The sequence below is a fragment of the Peromyscus leucopus genome, chromosome 6 (genome assembly GCF_004664715.2).
Source record: "Peromyscus leucopus breed LL Stock chromosome 6, UCI_PerLeu_2.1, whole genome shotgun sequence".
Lineage (NCBI taxonomy): Eukaryota > Metazoa > Chordata > Mammalia > Rodentia > Cricetidae > Peromyscus > Peromyscus leucopus.
The window spans coordinates 123,932,366-123,947,751 of NC_051068.1; the positions used below are offsets into that span (position 1 = coordinate 123,932,366).

Consider the following 15,386-nt stretch of genomic DNA (forward strand, 5'->3'; position numbering starts at 1 on the left):
TGATTTTATCTATCTTATTTTGTTTTCTTTTGCTGAGGAATGTTCTATTGGAAAAGTCATGAATATATACCTAAAATGAATGTAAATATGTACATTTTCAGACATACTGAGTTATATATATTTTAATATGGTCAGAAATTTCAGTCTGTTTTTGTTGCATTCTAGGATGAAAATTCACTCTAAGTATTAAAGAAACCACAACAGCTGTGTAGAGGCAAGAGCTCCTACACTACTTCAGATTTGTTCTACTGTGGTCACAGGCATGTGGCAGGAGGCAGGAGTGTGCATGGGAGATACACTAACTGATCCTAATCTCTCTGTGTAGTCTCCTTGGAACTAGATTTCCAAAGCTTAGCTTCTGAGCTATAGTTAGATTTCCCTAGTATCTTAAAAATGATTTTTTTCTTTGTGTGTGTGTGTGTGTGTGTGTGTGTGTGTGTGTGTGTGTGTGTATGGTTTTGTACATGAGTGCACTACCCATGGGGGCTGGAAGAGGGCAATGGTTCTCCTGAATCAAGAGTTACAGGTGACTGTGAACTACTTTCCCTGGGTCATGGGAACTGAACTTGGGTCTTCTGCAAGAACAGTAGGTGCTCTTAACAGCTGAGTCATCTCTCCAGACCCTTTTTAGTACCCTTGATATTTCTAGTGATCTTTATTTTAAGTGAAAAATTTGGTTGACTCGTTTGTAGTTTTTTGTTCAGTAACTTTATAACATAGCTCTTTTCCTGTGTTTATGAAGCCATTTTGTAAGTTTTATTTCGTGTCTGTCTCACTTCCCACAATGCGTGAAAGAACTAAAGTAAGAAACAGATAGTACATCCTGGAGGGCAGCTAGTTTGTGAGGAGATTATAGGCATTTTCTCTGATTCTAAAGAATGGAATCTTTTAGAAATAGGGATGTTATAGAGGCACAGAAGTGGAGTTGAACTGTGTTTATTTGGTATTTGGTTATATTCTGTGCAGATTGTTTTCTCTTCAGCTGGGTGATCTTTTTATTTAATATCAGTTACAAAAGCCTCTCTTTAGGGACATTGGTTTTATTGACAGTTCTTTGATGTTTCTAAGCCTGGCTGAAATGCTTTTTTTCAGGCATTTCTATATAGACTTCAAGGGAAATAATCCTATAATCCACAGTTTGACTCATACAATCATGTAATCGTGTTTTTGTTTTAATTCTAGGTGTGCACATCCCGATTCTGGTTTAATTACCGACATGTTGCAAATACCCTTTCTGTTTATAGAAGCGTCAAGAGGCTAGGCATTCCTGACAGGTAAGCCATCGCCACTAACTTTAACTTGAAACCCAGGGAACACAGCTCTCAGGTGAGTTGCTCTTGAAAGAGGTAAAGAAACCTGATTTCATTTGTTGTTGTTGTTGGCCCTACTGTCCAGTGTAGAGTAGATGTTAACTTAGGACCATGGCGGCAAGTGCACATGAGAGCTACGAAATACTAAGGCAATAGGATTTGATAAGTGTGGTTGTTTAGTGTTGTGTGTTAAATGCTTTCCTTAGTATTTTTTGTTTGTTTGTTTTGTTTTGTTCATTTTATTTTTTGGGGGGGTAGGTTACTATTTTTAACCTGAAATCAGAAAAAGGACTGATTGAAAGCTTATTAATTTTTGTTTTGTTTTGTTTTTTTGAGACAGAGTTTCTCTATGTAGCCTTGGCTATCCTGGAATTTGTCCTGTAAACCAGGCTGGCCTCAAACTCACAGAGATCTGTCTGCCTCTGCCTCTTGAGTGCTGGGATTAAAGGTGTGTGCCTCCACCCAGCAAAAGTTTATTGATTTATTCACCAGATTCTTGGGAAAGCTATAGCCTTAGCTAATGAGGAACAAGAAAAACCAGATAGTAGAAAAGGAAACTAAAATTTAACCCTGACATGAAACTAGTTTGGTGACAGATGCCATGCTGTAAATTGCTAGTACTGGATCTGTTGTGCTGCTCGGTGGCAGGGATGGCGGTGAGTACTTCTTGTTGCTGCTGCCGCTGCCGCCTGCCCGCCCGCCCGCCCGCCTGCCTGCCGCCCAGACCCAACCTTGGCATTCTCCGTTTGTGCTGTTTCGTGGGAATGCCATGTTGGTAGTAGAGCTTAGATCCACTCTCTGTGTGCAAGCTGCAAGGACTGGCGAGAGGAGTATGTGGCGTTGTGTTTTCTCAGTAAAATAATGGGCTCTGCTTTTGCTGGATACCCCTAAAGCAGGACATTTCCTACTCGTAGGGAGGCAGGTACCGCTACCAGACCATGGCTTTGCTTTATTATGGTTAGTTTGGCTTCACTGCTACCAAAGGAGTGACCACAGAAGATACAGCTGTCTCATTTTAAGGCTGATTGATTCAGTGCCCTCGAGGGAGTGGAGCATGTGATGAGCTTTGAGTGAGACAGGAGTTTGAAGCCTGGCTTTTGGGTAATTTTGTTTGTAACTTCACCAGACAAAGCAGAGTTTTCCTCATTTATGACATAGTGCTAATATATGGGACCAGTGCAGGATTCAGACAAAAGAGAGAGATAGAATAAAGCACTGTAGAGGTATAAGGGACACAATACATGGCTTGGGAGACAAAGCTGCTGTGTTCTATGTAAATATCATTTTAGTCTGGAAAACCACAAAAACACAACTCAATACCTGTCTGTATCCCATCTAGAAGTCAAAGCAACCAGATGATATTACTATTTTTAAATTAAGTCTGGAAAGAAGGTTAGCTTATGTAAGTATGCAGGTGTAATTCTTTTTTCTGTCAATGGGTCCTTCTCAGGTAGTCCTTTGGTTTATAACTTTCCCTCTCTGCCCTTAGACTCACTATGCATGGATTCCCCATCTGCCCAGAGACTCACTGTGCATGGATTCACCCTCTGCCCAGAGACTCACTGTGCATGGTTTCACAGTAGCTTTTACTTTGGAAATATACAGTCATGTTGTATGAGTCAATCATTAGGACATGTTGCTATGGTTTGAATAAGATTTGGAAGGCCCTTGTAGAAATAGAGGATAAGCATGATTAATCTGTATACTGAGTTTGGCAAGTTTGTCCTTGAGTTTCTGAAGGATTTCTTTTGAAGTTATTTCTGTTTCAGATGCTTGTTTATAGCTCTATTTATGCAGCCTTTGTTCTAGACAAGAATTGGGGGATTCAGACAATTTTGGTTTCATACTGTTTATTTATTGAACAAAGAGAATTTAACACAAAGATGGTTTTGTCTTTAGCTTAGTATGGTAAATGTTCCTGTATAGTTACAGCATTTATAGTTAGAATTCTTTTAATGTACATTATCTTGCTTTATTGTACAATACTCTGTAGAGACTGGTATAATTATGCATATGATTTGAATACCTAATTAAATCCTAAAAGGTATGTCTGTGTATTGAAGACAGTAACTAGGTGGTCATGGGAACAGTATGAAGTATAACCCTAAGGAACGCCTCTCTGATTCTGCCTTTTCTCTTTACGGAAGGCTGCTGCTGTCTGGTTTGTCTCTCTCTCTCTCTTGCCTATGCCTTCCTGCTGCAGTGTCTCAGCAGACTCTGTAGATGCAGTGCCTGTTGCTCTAACCCCCAAACCTGAAGTCTCCCAAAATCTGACACTTTCACATATTTCCAGAGGGAACTTCCGCACTTGACCTCATGTGATAGACTGCAGGTGAAACACAGGCGTCTATGGAGCATCAGTGGGTTTCCTGTGCAGACCTGGGTCCCGTCTGCAGGATACTGCAGTGTGTGTTCTGAAATTTGAGCCACTCTCGAGTATTTCCTACTCAAGCTTCACGTGCCTCTGTACTGTGGTAGCTTTTGTTTGTTCCTGCCTCTCATCTCTTCCCTTTCCAGCTCATCCTACACACAGCTGTTAGCTGCCTTCCTCAGACACTGCTTTCATCATTGCCCTCCCACGAGCACTGTGGTGAATCTGTCTGTCTAACAAACCTGGACATTTCTAGCTTCAACTGTTGCTTTGTTAACTCTGACTCACTGTGTTCAATTTGTTAACTTGTTTTGCTCTTTCCGGCCTAATATTTGGTCTTTCATTTCTAATTTTGACCATTTATCCTACTGAATGCCCTGTGTTCGCTTCCCTATTTATATACTTTTTTCCCCTTTGTTTTTTTTTTTTTTTTTTTTCGAGACAGGGTTTCTCTGTGTAGCTTTGCGCCTTTCCTGGAGCTCACTTGGTAGCCCAGGCTGGCCTCGAACTCACAGAGATCCACCTGGCTCTGCCTCCGAGTGCTGGGATTAAAGGCGTGCGCCACCACCGCCCGGCCACTTTTTTCCCCTTTGTGTAGAGTATTCTGTATAAGAAGGTGACTCTGATTTTTGATAATTGACTGATATGCTAAAGCCATTCTAATTAGTTTATAAAAAATTAGTTGCCGGGCGTGGTGGCACACGCCTTTAATCCCAGCACTTGGGAGGCAGAGCCAGGTGGATCTCTGTGAGTTCGAGGCCAGCCTGGGCTACCAAGTGAGCTCCAGGAAAGGTGCAAAGCTACGCAGAGAAACCCTGTCTCGAAAAACCAAAAAAAAAAAAAATTAGTCAATATGTTTATAGCATTAAGTTTTTGTTCCATGATTGGTTTATGCTTTTATTTTATTATGCAGAAAATCATCAGTTTATAATTTTGCATTATTTGTAAGGAACAAAAGGAACTATATAAATATGTTTTGTAAACAGTTTCTAACATGCTGCCATAGTTATGATCACCATAATTAGCTCATGCCTGTGAATGTTCTTTCTCTTGTCTCCTGTTACTTTCTAACAGTTTTCTCATGCCGCCCTTAAACATGTAAATAATGATATTTGAATATAGACACTCTACATTCTGAACAATCTGTCCTTCCATTCCCACGTTGGCAGCTGATCCGTCTCACACTCTATGTGATATTCCTGGTGGAGCAGTGTGTAAGATCTTGGGAGGAGCATAGGAAACGGAATGTGCTTTAAGGAGAAATGACCCAGGTAACAGGGACATTTTAGCCACTACCTTCATATTGTTGTGTTTAGAAAATAAAAAGGATCAGTTTGCAAGCCTCAGAAGACTTGAAGGGTTTTGTAGAGCATAAGGGAACGTTCTGTCTTGATTTGTAGTTAGATTGACAGGTATTGGGCTGCTTATTCCTTCACCAGTACCACAGTGTGTTCATCACTGCCACTCTCTTCCTGTCTGGTAACCTGATTTCCTTGCCTTTGTTCTTTAGGATCATCTATTGGTGGACCTTGTCCTTCACATGGTCTTTTCTGTGTATGGTAATGGGGATGGTACCCATGGCCTGCTAGGCAAATGCTACATCACTGAGCTGTATCTCTCAGTCCTCCTACACTAACTTATTTTCTAAGGGAAGCATAACTATTCAAGTAATTATTTTTTTTGGTGTTGGCCTAAATAGTGGGCAGCTCTCTCTCTCTCTCTCTCTCTCTCTCTCTCTCTCTCTCTCTCTCTCTCTCTCTCACTCTCCCTCCACCCCTCACTCTCTTTTTCTCTCTCTCTGCCACACACGCGCGCGCGCACACACACACACACACACAATGTATTTTGATCCTGTTCAACCCTGTATCAGATATTGTTTCTCTTCCCCTCCCACAGAACCCTTTCTTCCTCAGTAGCCTCCCCCCAATCTACTTTCTTTTTTTGTGACACATTGAGTTTGATTAAAGTGGCTTGCGTGAGCCAAGGTGGTGGGTTCTATACCAAAGGATGGATCACAACTCTCCAGTGGCTGTACCATTTGGTAGAATGTTTCTTCTTCCCTCAGTAAACATTCATAGCCAGTAGTTCCCCAGGGAAGAGTGGGCTGCATGAGCCCTTCCCCTAACCATGACAGGATACTAACAGACCCAGATAATGCAAGGAACCACAGCTTCTGTGACCCAGAAGACAGCAGTTCATAGTGCTCCTCCTCACATCTGCCTCTTACATTCTTTGTCCCCTCTTCTGTGATGATGTTCCCTGAGTCTGAATCTTGGAAAGGTGTTCTGGTTAGGATTTTTTTTTTTAATCAAGAGTCATCTGGGAAGGAGAACTTCAATTGAGAAAATGCTTTAATCAGATTGCCAATAGACATGTGTGGAGGATGTTATATTTTCTTTATTAGTAATCGATGTGGGAGGGCCTAGACCACTGTGGGTGGTACTATCTGGGGGAGGTTCTGGGTTGTATAAGAAAGCAGACTGAACAAGCCATGGGGAGCAAGCCTGTAAGGAGAATTCTCTATAGCCCAGTTCTGCCTCCAGATTCCATCCTCGGCCCTGCCTCGGCTCCCTCATGATGGACTGGGAGTTGTCAGCCAAATAAACCCTCTCCTTCCCAAGCTGGTTTTGGTCAGTGTTTTATCACTGCAGCAAAAAGAAACTAAGACAAAGGGGGTGATAAAGATGTCCTGTTTAGGGGTGAGCACCCCATATTCACAGATTATCTGCACATTCATCCACTATGAGTTTCTGCAGTGGGTGGTGCCACATAAAGAGAAATTTCCTCTTGGAGTAATTTAAATCAAGAATTAGCCTGACCTTGTTCTGTCAGCTTCTCGATGTCTTCCATCTGTCCTTGACAGAGGGCTTTGTGCTGTATTTATTCAATAGCAAATAAAACATGCCTTGTAGTGAACTGGTAGATTAATTACTTCAGAGGGATTTCTGAGTGTTGGACCCTTCCATGTATGAACATACTTATCTCCACTTAATAACTTGTGGCATTAATTTAATTATGTCTCATAATTTTCAGTTATTTTCTCTTAAGCATCTTTGATACAGTGTTTCTTTCTTGTTCATATTATGAACAGTACCTTTCTCCAAACATGCTTTTCTGACTTGGATTACCATGTGTGCAGTTTGGCTTTTGTGTCTTGTTCTAACAACTTGCTAAACTTTAATGACTTGATGATAAATTAATTTCTGAAAACTATACACAGCTTCTTCCTTAAACATCTTTGTACCTGGGGAGGAAACAGGAGGGATGGAGATGACTGAGTTGGGGGAGGGATGGAGAGGGAGAGCAATGAAAGAGATCTTGATAGAGGGAGCCATTTTGGGTAAGGGAGAAACCTGGTGCTTAGGGAAATTCCCAGGAACCCACAAAGATGACCCCAGCTAAGACTCTAAGCAATAGTGGAGAGGGTGCTTGAACTGGCCTTCCCCTGTAATCAGATTGGTGAATAACCTAACTGTTATCATAAAGCCTTCATTCAGTAACTGATGGAAGCAGATGCAGAGATCCACAGCCAAGCGCTGGGCTGAGCTCCTGGAGTTCAGTTGAAGAGAAGGAGGAGGGATCATATGAGCAAGGGGACATCAAGAGCACGATGGAGAAATCTACAGAGACAGCTGACCCAAGCTAGTGGGAGCTCATGGACTGACAGCTGGGGAGCCTGCATGGGACTGAACTAGGCCCTTTGAAAGTGGGTGACAGTTGTGTGGCTTGATCTGATTGTGGGGCCCCTGGCAGTGGGACCAGGACTTGTCCCAGGTGCATGAACAGGCTTTTTGGAGCCCATTCCCTATGGTGGGACACCTTGCTCAGCCTTGATGCAGAGGGGAGGGGCTGGGCCCTGCCTTAAGTTGGTATGCCAAGGGAGGCCTTATACCCTCTGAGGAGTTAGGGGTGGGATGGGGGGAGGTGTGAGGGCTGGGAGAAGGGGAGGGAGGGGGAACTGGGGTTGGTATGTAAAATGGAAAAAAAAATTTAAATTAAAAAAATCTTTGTACCTATAAGTTAAAAGGAAAAAAAAAAAGAAGAAAATCTTAAGAATTTCCAAAATTGAAACTTTGGAGTAAAAATTGTCTTTGAAGCCCTCCGAATTTATAGTCCAGTTTGAAATGCTTTTATTTTGAAAACATGTGTCCTTGAGAGGGAAAGTGATTTTTCAGGACAACAGACTGCATGTAGTGGTCCTGGTAGTAGGAGCTGAGCCAAGTGTTTTAATATACCCTGTTGCCCAGTTCATTGTCCAGATAGATGAAGCAATAAAGACGAAGACTAAGTGAATGCGATTAATTAATGCTACAGATAGATGCTGGGAGGGCTTATGAAGTTCGTGTTTGCACAGACTTGATTTGCTGTCCTGAGCAATAACCCAATAACCACGAAAACTTTGGCTGCCAGTCTTAGGAGCTTCGCTCTGTAATAAACTTTCTGCATGGTTGGCTGCTTTTTCAATGAGAACAACTCAACAAATTATTTTTGTTTTCACTCTGGTACAGTCCTGCTATTACCTACTGGTGTTTTATATCAGTGTTTTAACTTGGTTTTCAGAGCGTTTTAATGATCCTATTAAGTAGCCTTATATAATGTTTATTTAATGATTTAAAAAATAAACTTAAGCTCAGAGTTTCCAACTATGTAAATCTAAGGGTGACATGGCTCAGCAGTGAGGCAGTTAGCAGGTGGTTGGGGTTTAGACCCCAGTGTCCAGTGACTTGTTTGAGTTGTTGCTCTGTTAGTGAGTTAGGCCAGACTGGAAAGTGATGAGCAAGGGTGATGACTTTTCTTCAGCGTGATATAAAACCAACAACGAGACAATGCAATGAGTATGTGAGCCAAGGAGACGAGCGAGTGGCTCACAGCTCTCGCTCCTCCTTGCTCACTGTGGTGCGCAGTCAGCAAGCACAGTGAGAAGTCAGGTTGCACCGAGGAGACCCAGCAGTCCTCAGGAGGATTCCACCTGTCCCTTAAGGTAATTCCTTGCTGTGTCTGCTCTAAAGATAATGTTTCTTGTGTTTCTTTCTTCTGACAATATCATCAGGCTTCAGCGAACCTGGAAACGACCTGTGGATCATGTTTAGTCTTCTTTCATCTTGGGCAAGATCTTCTCTTTCTGTCTTAGTTCCTCATGGATATTGATGGGGTGGGCATTTTCGGTTACCTAAAGCCCAGTTCTGTTTTTTTCTTTGAAGTTTCTTGGATCAGCCTGTCGTCATGTTTTCTAAGACGATTGCATTACTTCAGCATTAACGGACTTGGCACTGAGTAACTTAGTTACATTATTACTTTGGAGTCTTGATGTTGAAGGAAAGGTCATGAAAAGGTGGAAGGGTTAAGCTGTGTTGTTTTCAGTGATGCCTGTTGCCTACGTCCAGATATGACAGGAGTGTGTCTGTGTAGGCGGCAGAGAGAATATGGAGTAACCATGTCACGTCAGCCCCCAAGTGGAGTCTGTGATGTTCCACCAACTTGTGTTGGTATAAAAACTACTCTGAGTTCAAATCCCTGCAAGACTTTATTCTTTGTGTACTTTTCCTCTCTGGTGCCAGAGATCAAACACAGGGCCTCTCATGTTCACTAAGTACCCTGTGGCTGCACCCCCATGCTCAGTAATCACCTTGAGACTGCACACCTCCCCGATACTCAGTAAGCACCTTGAGACTGCACACCTCCCCAATACTCAGTAAGCACCTGTGACAGCACACCTCCCCCAAGCTTAGTAAGCACCCAGTGGCTGCACACCCCCGTGCTCAGTAAGCACCCTGTGTCTGCATACCCCCGTGCTCAGTAAGTACCCTGTGGCTGCAGCCCCATATGCCTTGATCTTGATTTCCACTAAGTTGTGTCACATTTTTATGTTTTTCCTTTCCCCATGAATGGATTTCCTGATTCTCTGATGTGTGGTGAAGAAGAAAAACCAGAGCTTGGCTTGTGCTTACTTTCTGGTTATTGCTCTGGATATTAACCTGTTATCTGGTTATTACCTGTTAAAGGCAAGGTACTTTCTTCATGGTAAAGATATATACTTAATTATGTGACTATAATTAGACTGAGATATGGAAATGGTAAACATTGAGAGGAAAGATAGTGTCTTTGAGCTTCTTAGGGTCATAATTTTTGAATTTTGTTTCTTTGTTTTAAGAACCCAGAAGGCTTACATCTAAGGAATTGTTACATAGGCTGTCAGCTCCATCCATGGGCCATTGATGGTTTAAGTGAAAGTGAATGTTCTACATACCCAGTGTGAGCCTTAACACCTCATCCCTGAGCCGTCTCCTGAAGGACCAAGGAGAAGAGTTCTGGAAGATGATCATTTCTCCTCCTCTTCCCCTCCATCCCTTCCCTCTCTCCTTCTCTTTCTCCTCCCCACACTTCTCTCTCTCTCTCTCTCTCTCTCTCTCTCTCTCTCTCTCTCTCTCTCTCACACACACACACACACACACACACACACACACACACACACACACACAAACTCGTGAGTGCTTTCTCACTGGCTCATTCACATGGGCACACATGTGTCCTGCTGTCAGCGACGACTAGTGGTCCTGTGTGTTCAGAGCCTCTGCTATTTACAGTGCAGTCTGTAATTTCAGCCCAAGTGGGCATAGGTGGAAGGGAGGAGGTGGGGAGTAAATTACAGTCCTTCAAAGGACCTAGGCCTTTGAGGGAAGTGATGGCAGTGACTCAGAATAAGTCAGACTACCTTGACATGTCACCATAGAAAGTGGTACTAATTATTTCTAAGAAATTTCGGGGGATTTTTCCTGGAGAATTGATGGCATGTTCTTTTTCTGGCATGTTATATCTGACACTTCGGAGCATTGGGAGGATAGTGAGATTAACATGTATGAATATAATTTGATCTCCTCAGAGCAAAGAAAGATATTTCACAAAATTTTATGTTAATAGTTTCGTAGAATTTGTCTGAGTATGAATGAGAAGATATCAAATCATTAGATGCCCTGATGTTAAGTTCTTGTGCTAATCCATTAACTCTCATTTAAATTGTGTCTATGACCAAGACTTTAGGTCAGGGGATTACTCTGGAAATACAGATTAATCAGCCGTATTACTCTGGAAAACTCCTTATGAATCGAACTTAATTCACTGTGAACTTGAAACCCCTCTGCCCCTGCATTCCTATTCTAGGCTTGCTGGTGTGCTCTGCACACCCAGACAACCCCAGTGTGCTTCTGAAGTGTAGAAGCCGAGGAAATAAGATCTTTAAGGGACGACTCACTAATATATTCTTGAAATTTCTTTTCAGAAGAAAAAAGTTCAACCTCATTTTTTAAAATACATATTTCAGCTAATTCTGTCTATATTCCACTGCTTGTTATTATGCTAAGTAAAGATATTCAAAATACTGCTTTGATCGACTGATCAAGACTTCTGTGTAGTAACTGTACTTACTCAGCAAAGTCCTTCAAGTCCCAGGGATAGCTCTGTATATGAAAGCACCCCAGTGGTGACTATCCTATTTACTGTGCTTTACTGTGGCCAGGCTCGAAGTGTGTCCAAGTGGCTGACCTAATTAGTGTTTTCTAAGCAGTGCAATCAGGAGACTTGTCCAGCTCTTCACTCTACTGTCTCTTTTGTTTTTAATTTGGTTTATTACATTCTCTGTTCAGGATCTTATTAGACGATCAAGATAATATTTGTTTCTCAACTTAAATCAGTTTTCTCTTTTACTGCCTGGAAATAATGTACAGTAGTTAATTGTATAATCTTAGTTCCATTTTTATGCCACAAGTAATCCAACCTTTCTATACTCTTATTAAAATGAGGAATCCAAAATTGATAATTAGGATAAAATTTTGTAGCAGTGCTGGAATAAATACTGTGGGATAATTATGTTACATTCATGTCTATGAATATAGTTATATCACTTAAAAATGTTTTGTTGAGTTAACATTTAATTGGAATTAGTCTCTGTCGGTTCCCATTCTGTATTGTTCCTGCTGAATTTTCTCCTACTTGATATGTATTGTTACATTGACCAGCAGGTCAGTGGCTCAGTGTCCTTCATCTCTAGTGTTTTCTGTATTCTGTCTTATTTAAAAATTGATAAAAGAAGCTGGGAGGATGGTTCAGTGGTTAAAATACTTGCTGTGGGACTGGAGTTCAGATTCCCCAGAACCCACATAAATGTGGGGTGAGCATGGTAGCCCACCTGCAGTTCCACATGCATGTACACATACATGCTTATATACCTACATATAGATGCTCGGGTATGTGCAAACATGCATATCTCACACAAATACACATGAGAAGGAGAAAAAGATTAAAAAAAAAATGATATGCTATGAGAAGCAGCTGTTCAGACTCTCAGCATCTTTATACCTAGAGAAAGCCAGGAGGACCTCTGGATTTTCTTGCTGTTTGAGAATAAAAACAATGACTAAACTCCTGACTTTCCTGCCATCACCTCCCCAGTGCTAGGATGACAGGTGTGTGCTACCATGCCCAGCTTCAGTCTTAGAATAGAGAGTTTGCTAAGACCTGTGGATAGTTCCACTTAGAATTTCAAGGGCCTACATTGTCTTCATTATGTGTTGTGAATAAGTAAACAGTGATAATGAGTTTATACATCTAACGTAGTCATCTGAGTCAACTAAGTTGTCAATATAAGATGAAACACTTGTTAAATCTTTCTAAATTCAGTTAACAGAATTTCAGGATATTGCCAAGTTGTTGTGTTCACCTTAACCAAATTGGCGATTGACTTAAACTGCTTTCTGGCTGCATGGCCTTCAGTGGGATGACAGCACAGAGTTCAGAGAACAATGGACTTGTATTAATGCAGTGCTTGAGGTATACCAAGCACCTCATGAATGCTTGCTGTCGTCTCATTAAACTAAACTGCATTATGCCTTGATTATAGATGAGCATGGAGCTGGCTTTACCCTCATGATAGCATGTTTGCTTTCTTTTTGATACTAATGAGATCCTGTCTGCCATGTGTTTTGAGACTCTCCTTCCTCTCTCATTCTCTGTTTCTCTTCCTCCCCTCTTAAGTTTTCTCTTTCAGAGTCTCTTGTAGCTCACAGTGTCACTAACTTGATATGTAGCTGAGGATGATGTTGAACTCTTGGTTTACTTGCCTCTACCTCCCACATGCTGAGGTTTTGAATGTGCTGCCACGCCTGGCTTTGCATTCTTACTTCTAATACTGTCAGTACAAAATAGCTGGTATTATACAGTCTAGGAATGCAAGTAATTCAGAAGAGCCTTGGTGCAGATGTAACCGTCTTAATTAAATAAGGAGCACAGAGCCAAATGCAGAGTTAAAAGCCCAAGAGGTCAGAGCAGTAGCTAAGAGCTGATACTAAAAACCCTTTCTTACCCTTCACTGCCACTGCTGTCCTTCCCCTCCAAAAGAGGCCTACTTCCTGTGTATCTGTCTTTTTATTGACTTTCTGTTCTGCCTTCTCATTGGTTGTAAACCCAACCACATGACCTCCTTGTCATTGCCTGTCTATACAGACCTCTAGGTCTCTGTGTTTGGTATTGAGATTAAAGGCATGTGTGCCACCATTTTCTAGCCTCTGTATCTAGTGGCTGTTCTGTTCTCTGACCCCAGATAAATTTATTAGGGTGCACAATATTTTGGGGAACATAATACCACCACAGCCTCGGTTGTTAGAGCCATGTTATATTGGTGCTAAGAGATATTAGTTTGGAGATTGTTTATGGTATGGAAGGGGAAGAAAAAACATGAAAACAGATACTTTGAATTCACGCTCCCAAACTGCTGATTTTTAAGTGTTCTAGCAATCATTACACTGAGCTGAAGTGGAGTGCCTGAGTGATTGGCCTGTGGGCCAGTGAGCTGGATCAGAGGGGGCTCTGTGGAACCATCAGCTCTTATTCTAGCTTTATTCCAGCCCCAAGGAGTAGTGTTGAACAGAACCCCAGCTCCAGTGCTTATAGATTCTCTCCAAGGAAGTATTATTTGATTGTACCATGCCTATAGAATATAAAGCAGTTTTAAGGAAAACATTCCAAATAATTTTGAACAATATCAATTATATGTTTCATTCAGTGAAAACATTTTAATAAGGTAATACCAGTCTATTATAAATAAAATTTTATGTTTTTTTAAATTTCATACTCATATTCCAGATTGATCTGTTTAAAATGTCATTTATACCCATTGGTTACTGGTTCCATTTGGGCTGAGCAATGCTTTCAGTAAGGAATACCCAGCTACCCCAGCAGGACGCACTGGTCCAGTGTCTGGTGAATATAAGAGCAGGAAAAGCACTATTTTAGGTCATCATCCCACCACCATGTTTGTCAAGTTGGATCTCTTCCTTTTTTTATAAAAGAAGTTTTAAAATTCAATTTTATATTGATCATGATTATTAAAAAGTTTACATAGCTTCAGTCAGGGTGTTCACTTTAGCTGAGACCAAATATGGTCAGGTCAAAGGTTTCAGAAGTTCACCTTGTGTTTTCCTTTTCATCTGAACAAACAAAAGTCCTGCTGGTGAGTGTCAGGCACAGAAAGGCCTAAGCACACCTGCTGGCAGGTGAGCAGATGTTAGGAAGGTCCTCATAATTCTGATTTTACTGACTAGAGAACATGGCTTTACAAAACAGGTCCATCCATTTGCCTGCAGATTTCATGAGGCCATTGTTTTTTTAACTAATTTCCTGATTTCCACAGTGGCTGTACAAGTTTGCACTCCTACCATCAGTGGAGGAGTGTTCCCCTTACTCCACATCCTCTCCAACATAAGCTGTCATCAGTGGTTTTGATCTTAGCTGTTCTGACCGGTGTAATATGGTATCTCAGTCATTTTGATTTGCATTTCCCTGATAGCTAAGGATGTTGACCACTTTCTTAAATGTCTTTCGGCCTTCTAGATTCTTCTGTTGAGAATTCTTCGTTTATATCTGTACCCCATTTTTTTGTTGGATTATTTGGTATTTTGACGTCTACTTTCTTGAGTTCTTTATATATTTTGGAGATCTGGATGGAACTAGAAAGAATCATCCTGAGTGAGGTAATCCAGATCCAGAAAGACAAACACAGCATGTACTCACTCATAAATTGATATATTAGCAAAATAAAGGATAACCAGACTACAATCCATAGCCCTAGAGAAACTAGGTAAAAAGGAAGACCCTAAGAGGGACACACATGGAGGGCCCCAGGAAGGGAAAACAGTTAAGATTTCCTGGGTAAACTGGGAATGGGGTGTAGAAGGGATGGGGGATGGGAACAGGAGGGACTGAGATGGCCCAGTGGAGGGAAGGACAGAGAGGGAGAACAATGAAAGAGATATCTTGGTAGAGGGAACCATTGGGGGATTAGGGAGAACCTGGTGCTAGGGAAATCCCCAGGAATTCACAAGGACAACAGCAACTAAGACTCCTAGCAATAATGGAGAGGGTGCCTGAACTTACCTTCCCCTATAATCAGATTAGTGACTACCCTAATTGTCATCATAGAACTTACATCCAGTAATTGATGGAACCAGATGCAGTGATCCACAATCAAGTACTGGGCTGAGATCCTAATCTTCAGTTGAAGAGAGGGAAGAGGGATTACAGGAGCAAGTGAGGTCAAGATCATGATGGGAAAACCAGAGACAGCTGACCCAAGGTGGTGGGAGCTCATGGACTCTGGCCTGTCAGCTGGGGAACATGCATGGGACTGAACTAGGCCCTCTGAATGTGGGTGACAT

At 41.7% G+C, this 15,386-nt stretch overlaps 1 protein-coding gene across 3 annotated transcripts in view; it reads left to right on the forward strand.

Annotated features, from left to right (window-relative positions):
* Pigk (phosphatidylinositol glycan anchor biosynthesis class K) overlaps positions 1 to 15,386 on the forward strand; it is a 79,354-nt gene that overhangs the window by 6,621 nt on the left and 57,347 nt on the right. For all 3 annotated transcript variants that reach the window (XR_003735596.2, XM_028879171.2, XM_028879172.2), the window contains exon 3: positions 1,183 to 1,274. Coding sequence is in view for 2 of the 3 variants with exons in the window: in XM_028879171.2 (XP_028735004.1) it covers positions 1,183 to 1,274 (92 nt within the window). In the remaining variant the exon portion in view is untranslated. The remainder of the gene's footprint in view (positions 1 to 1,182; positions 1,275 to 15,386) is intronic.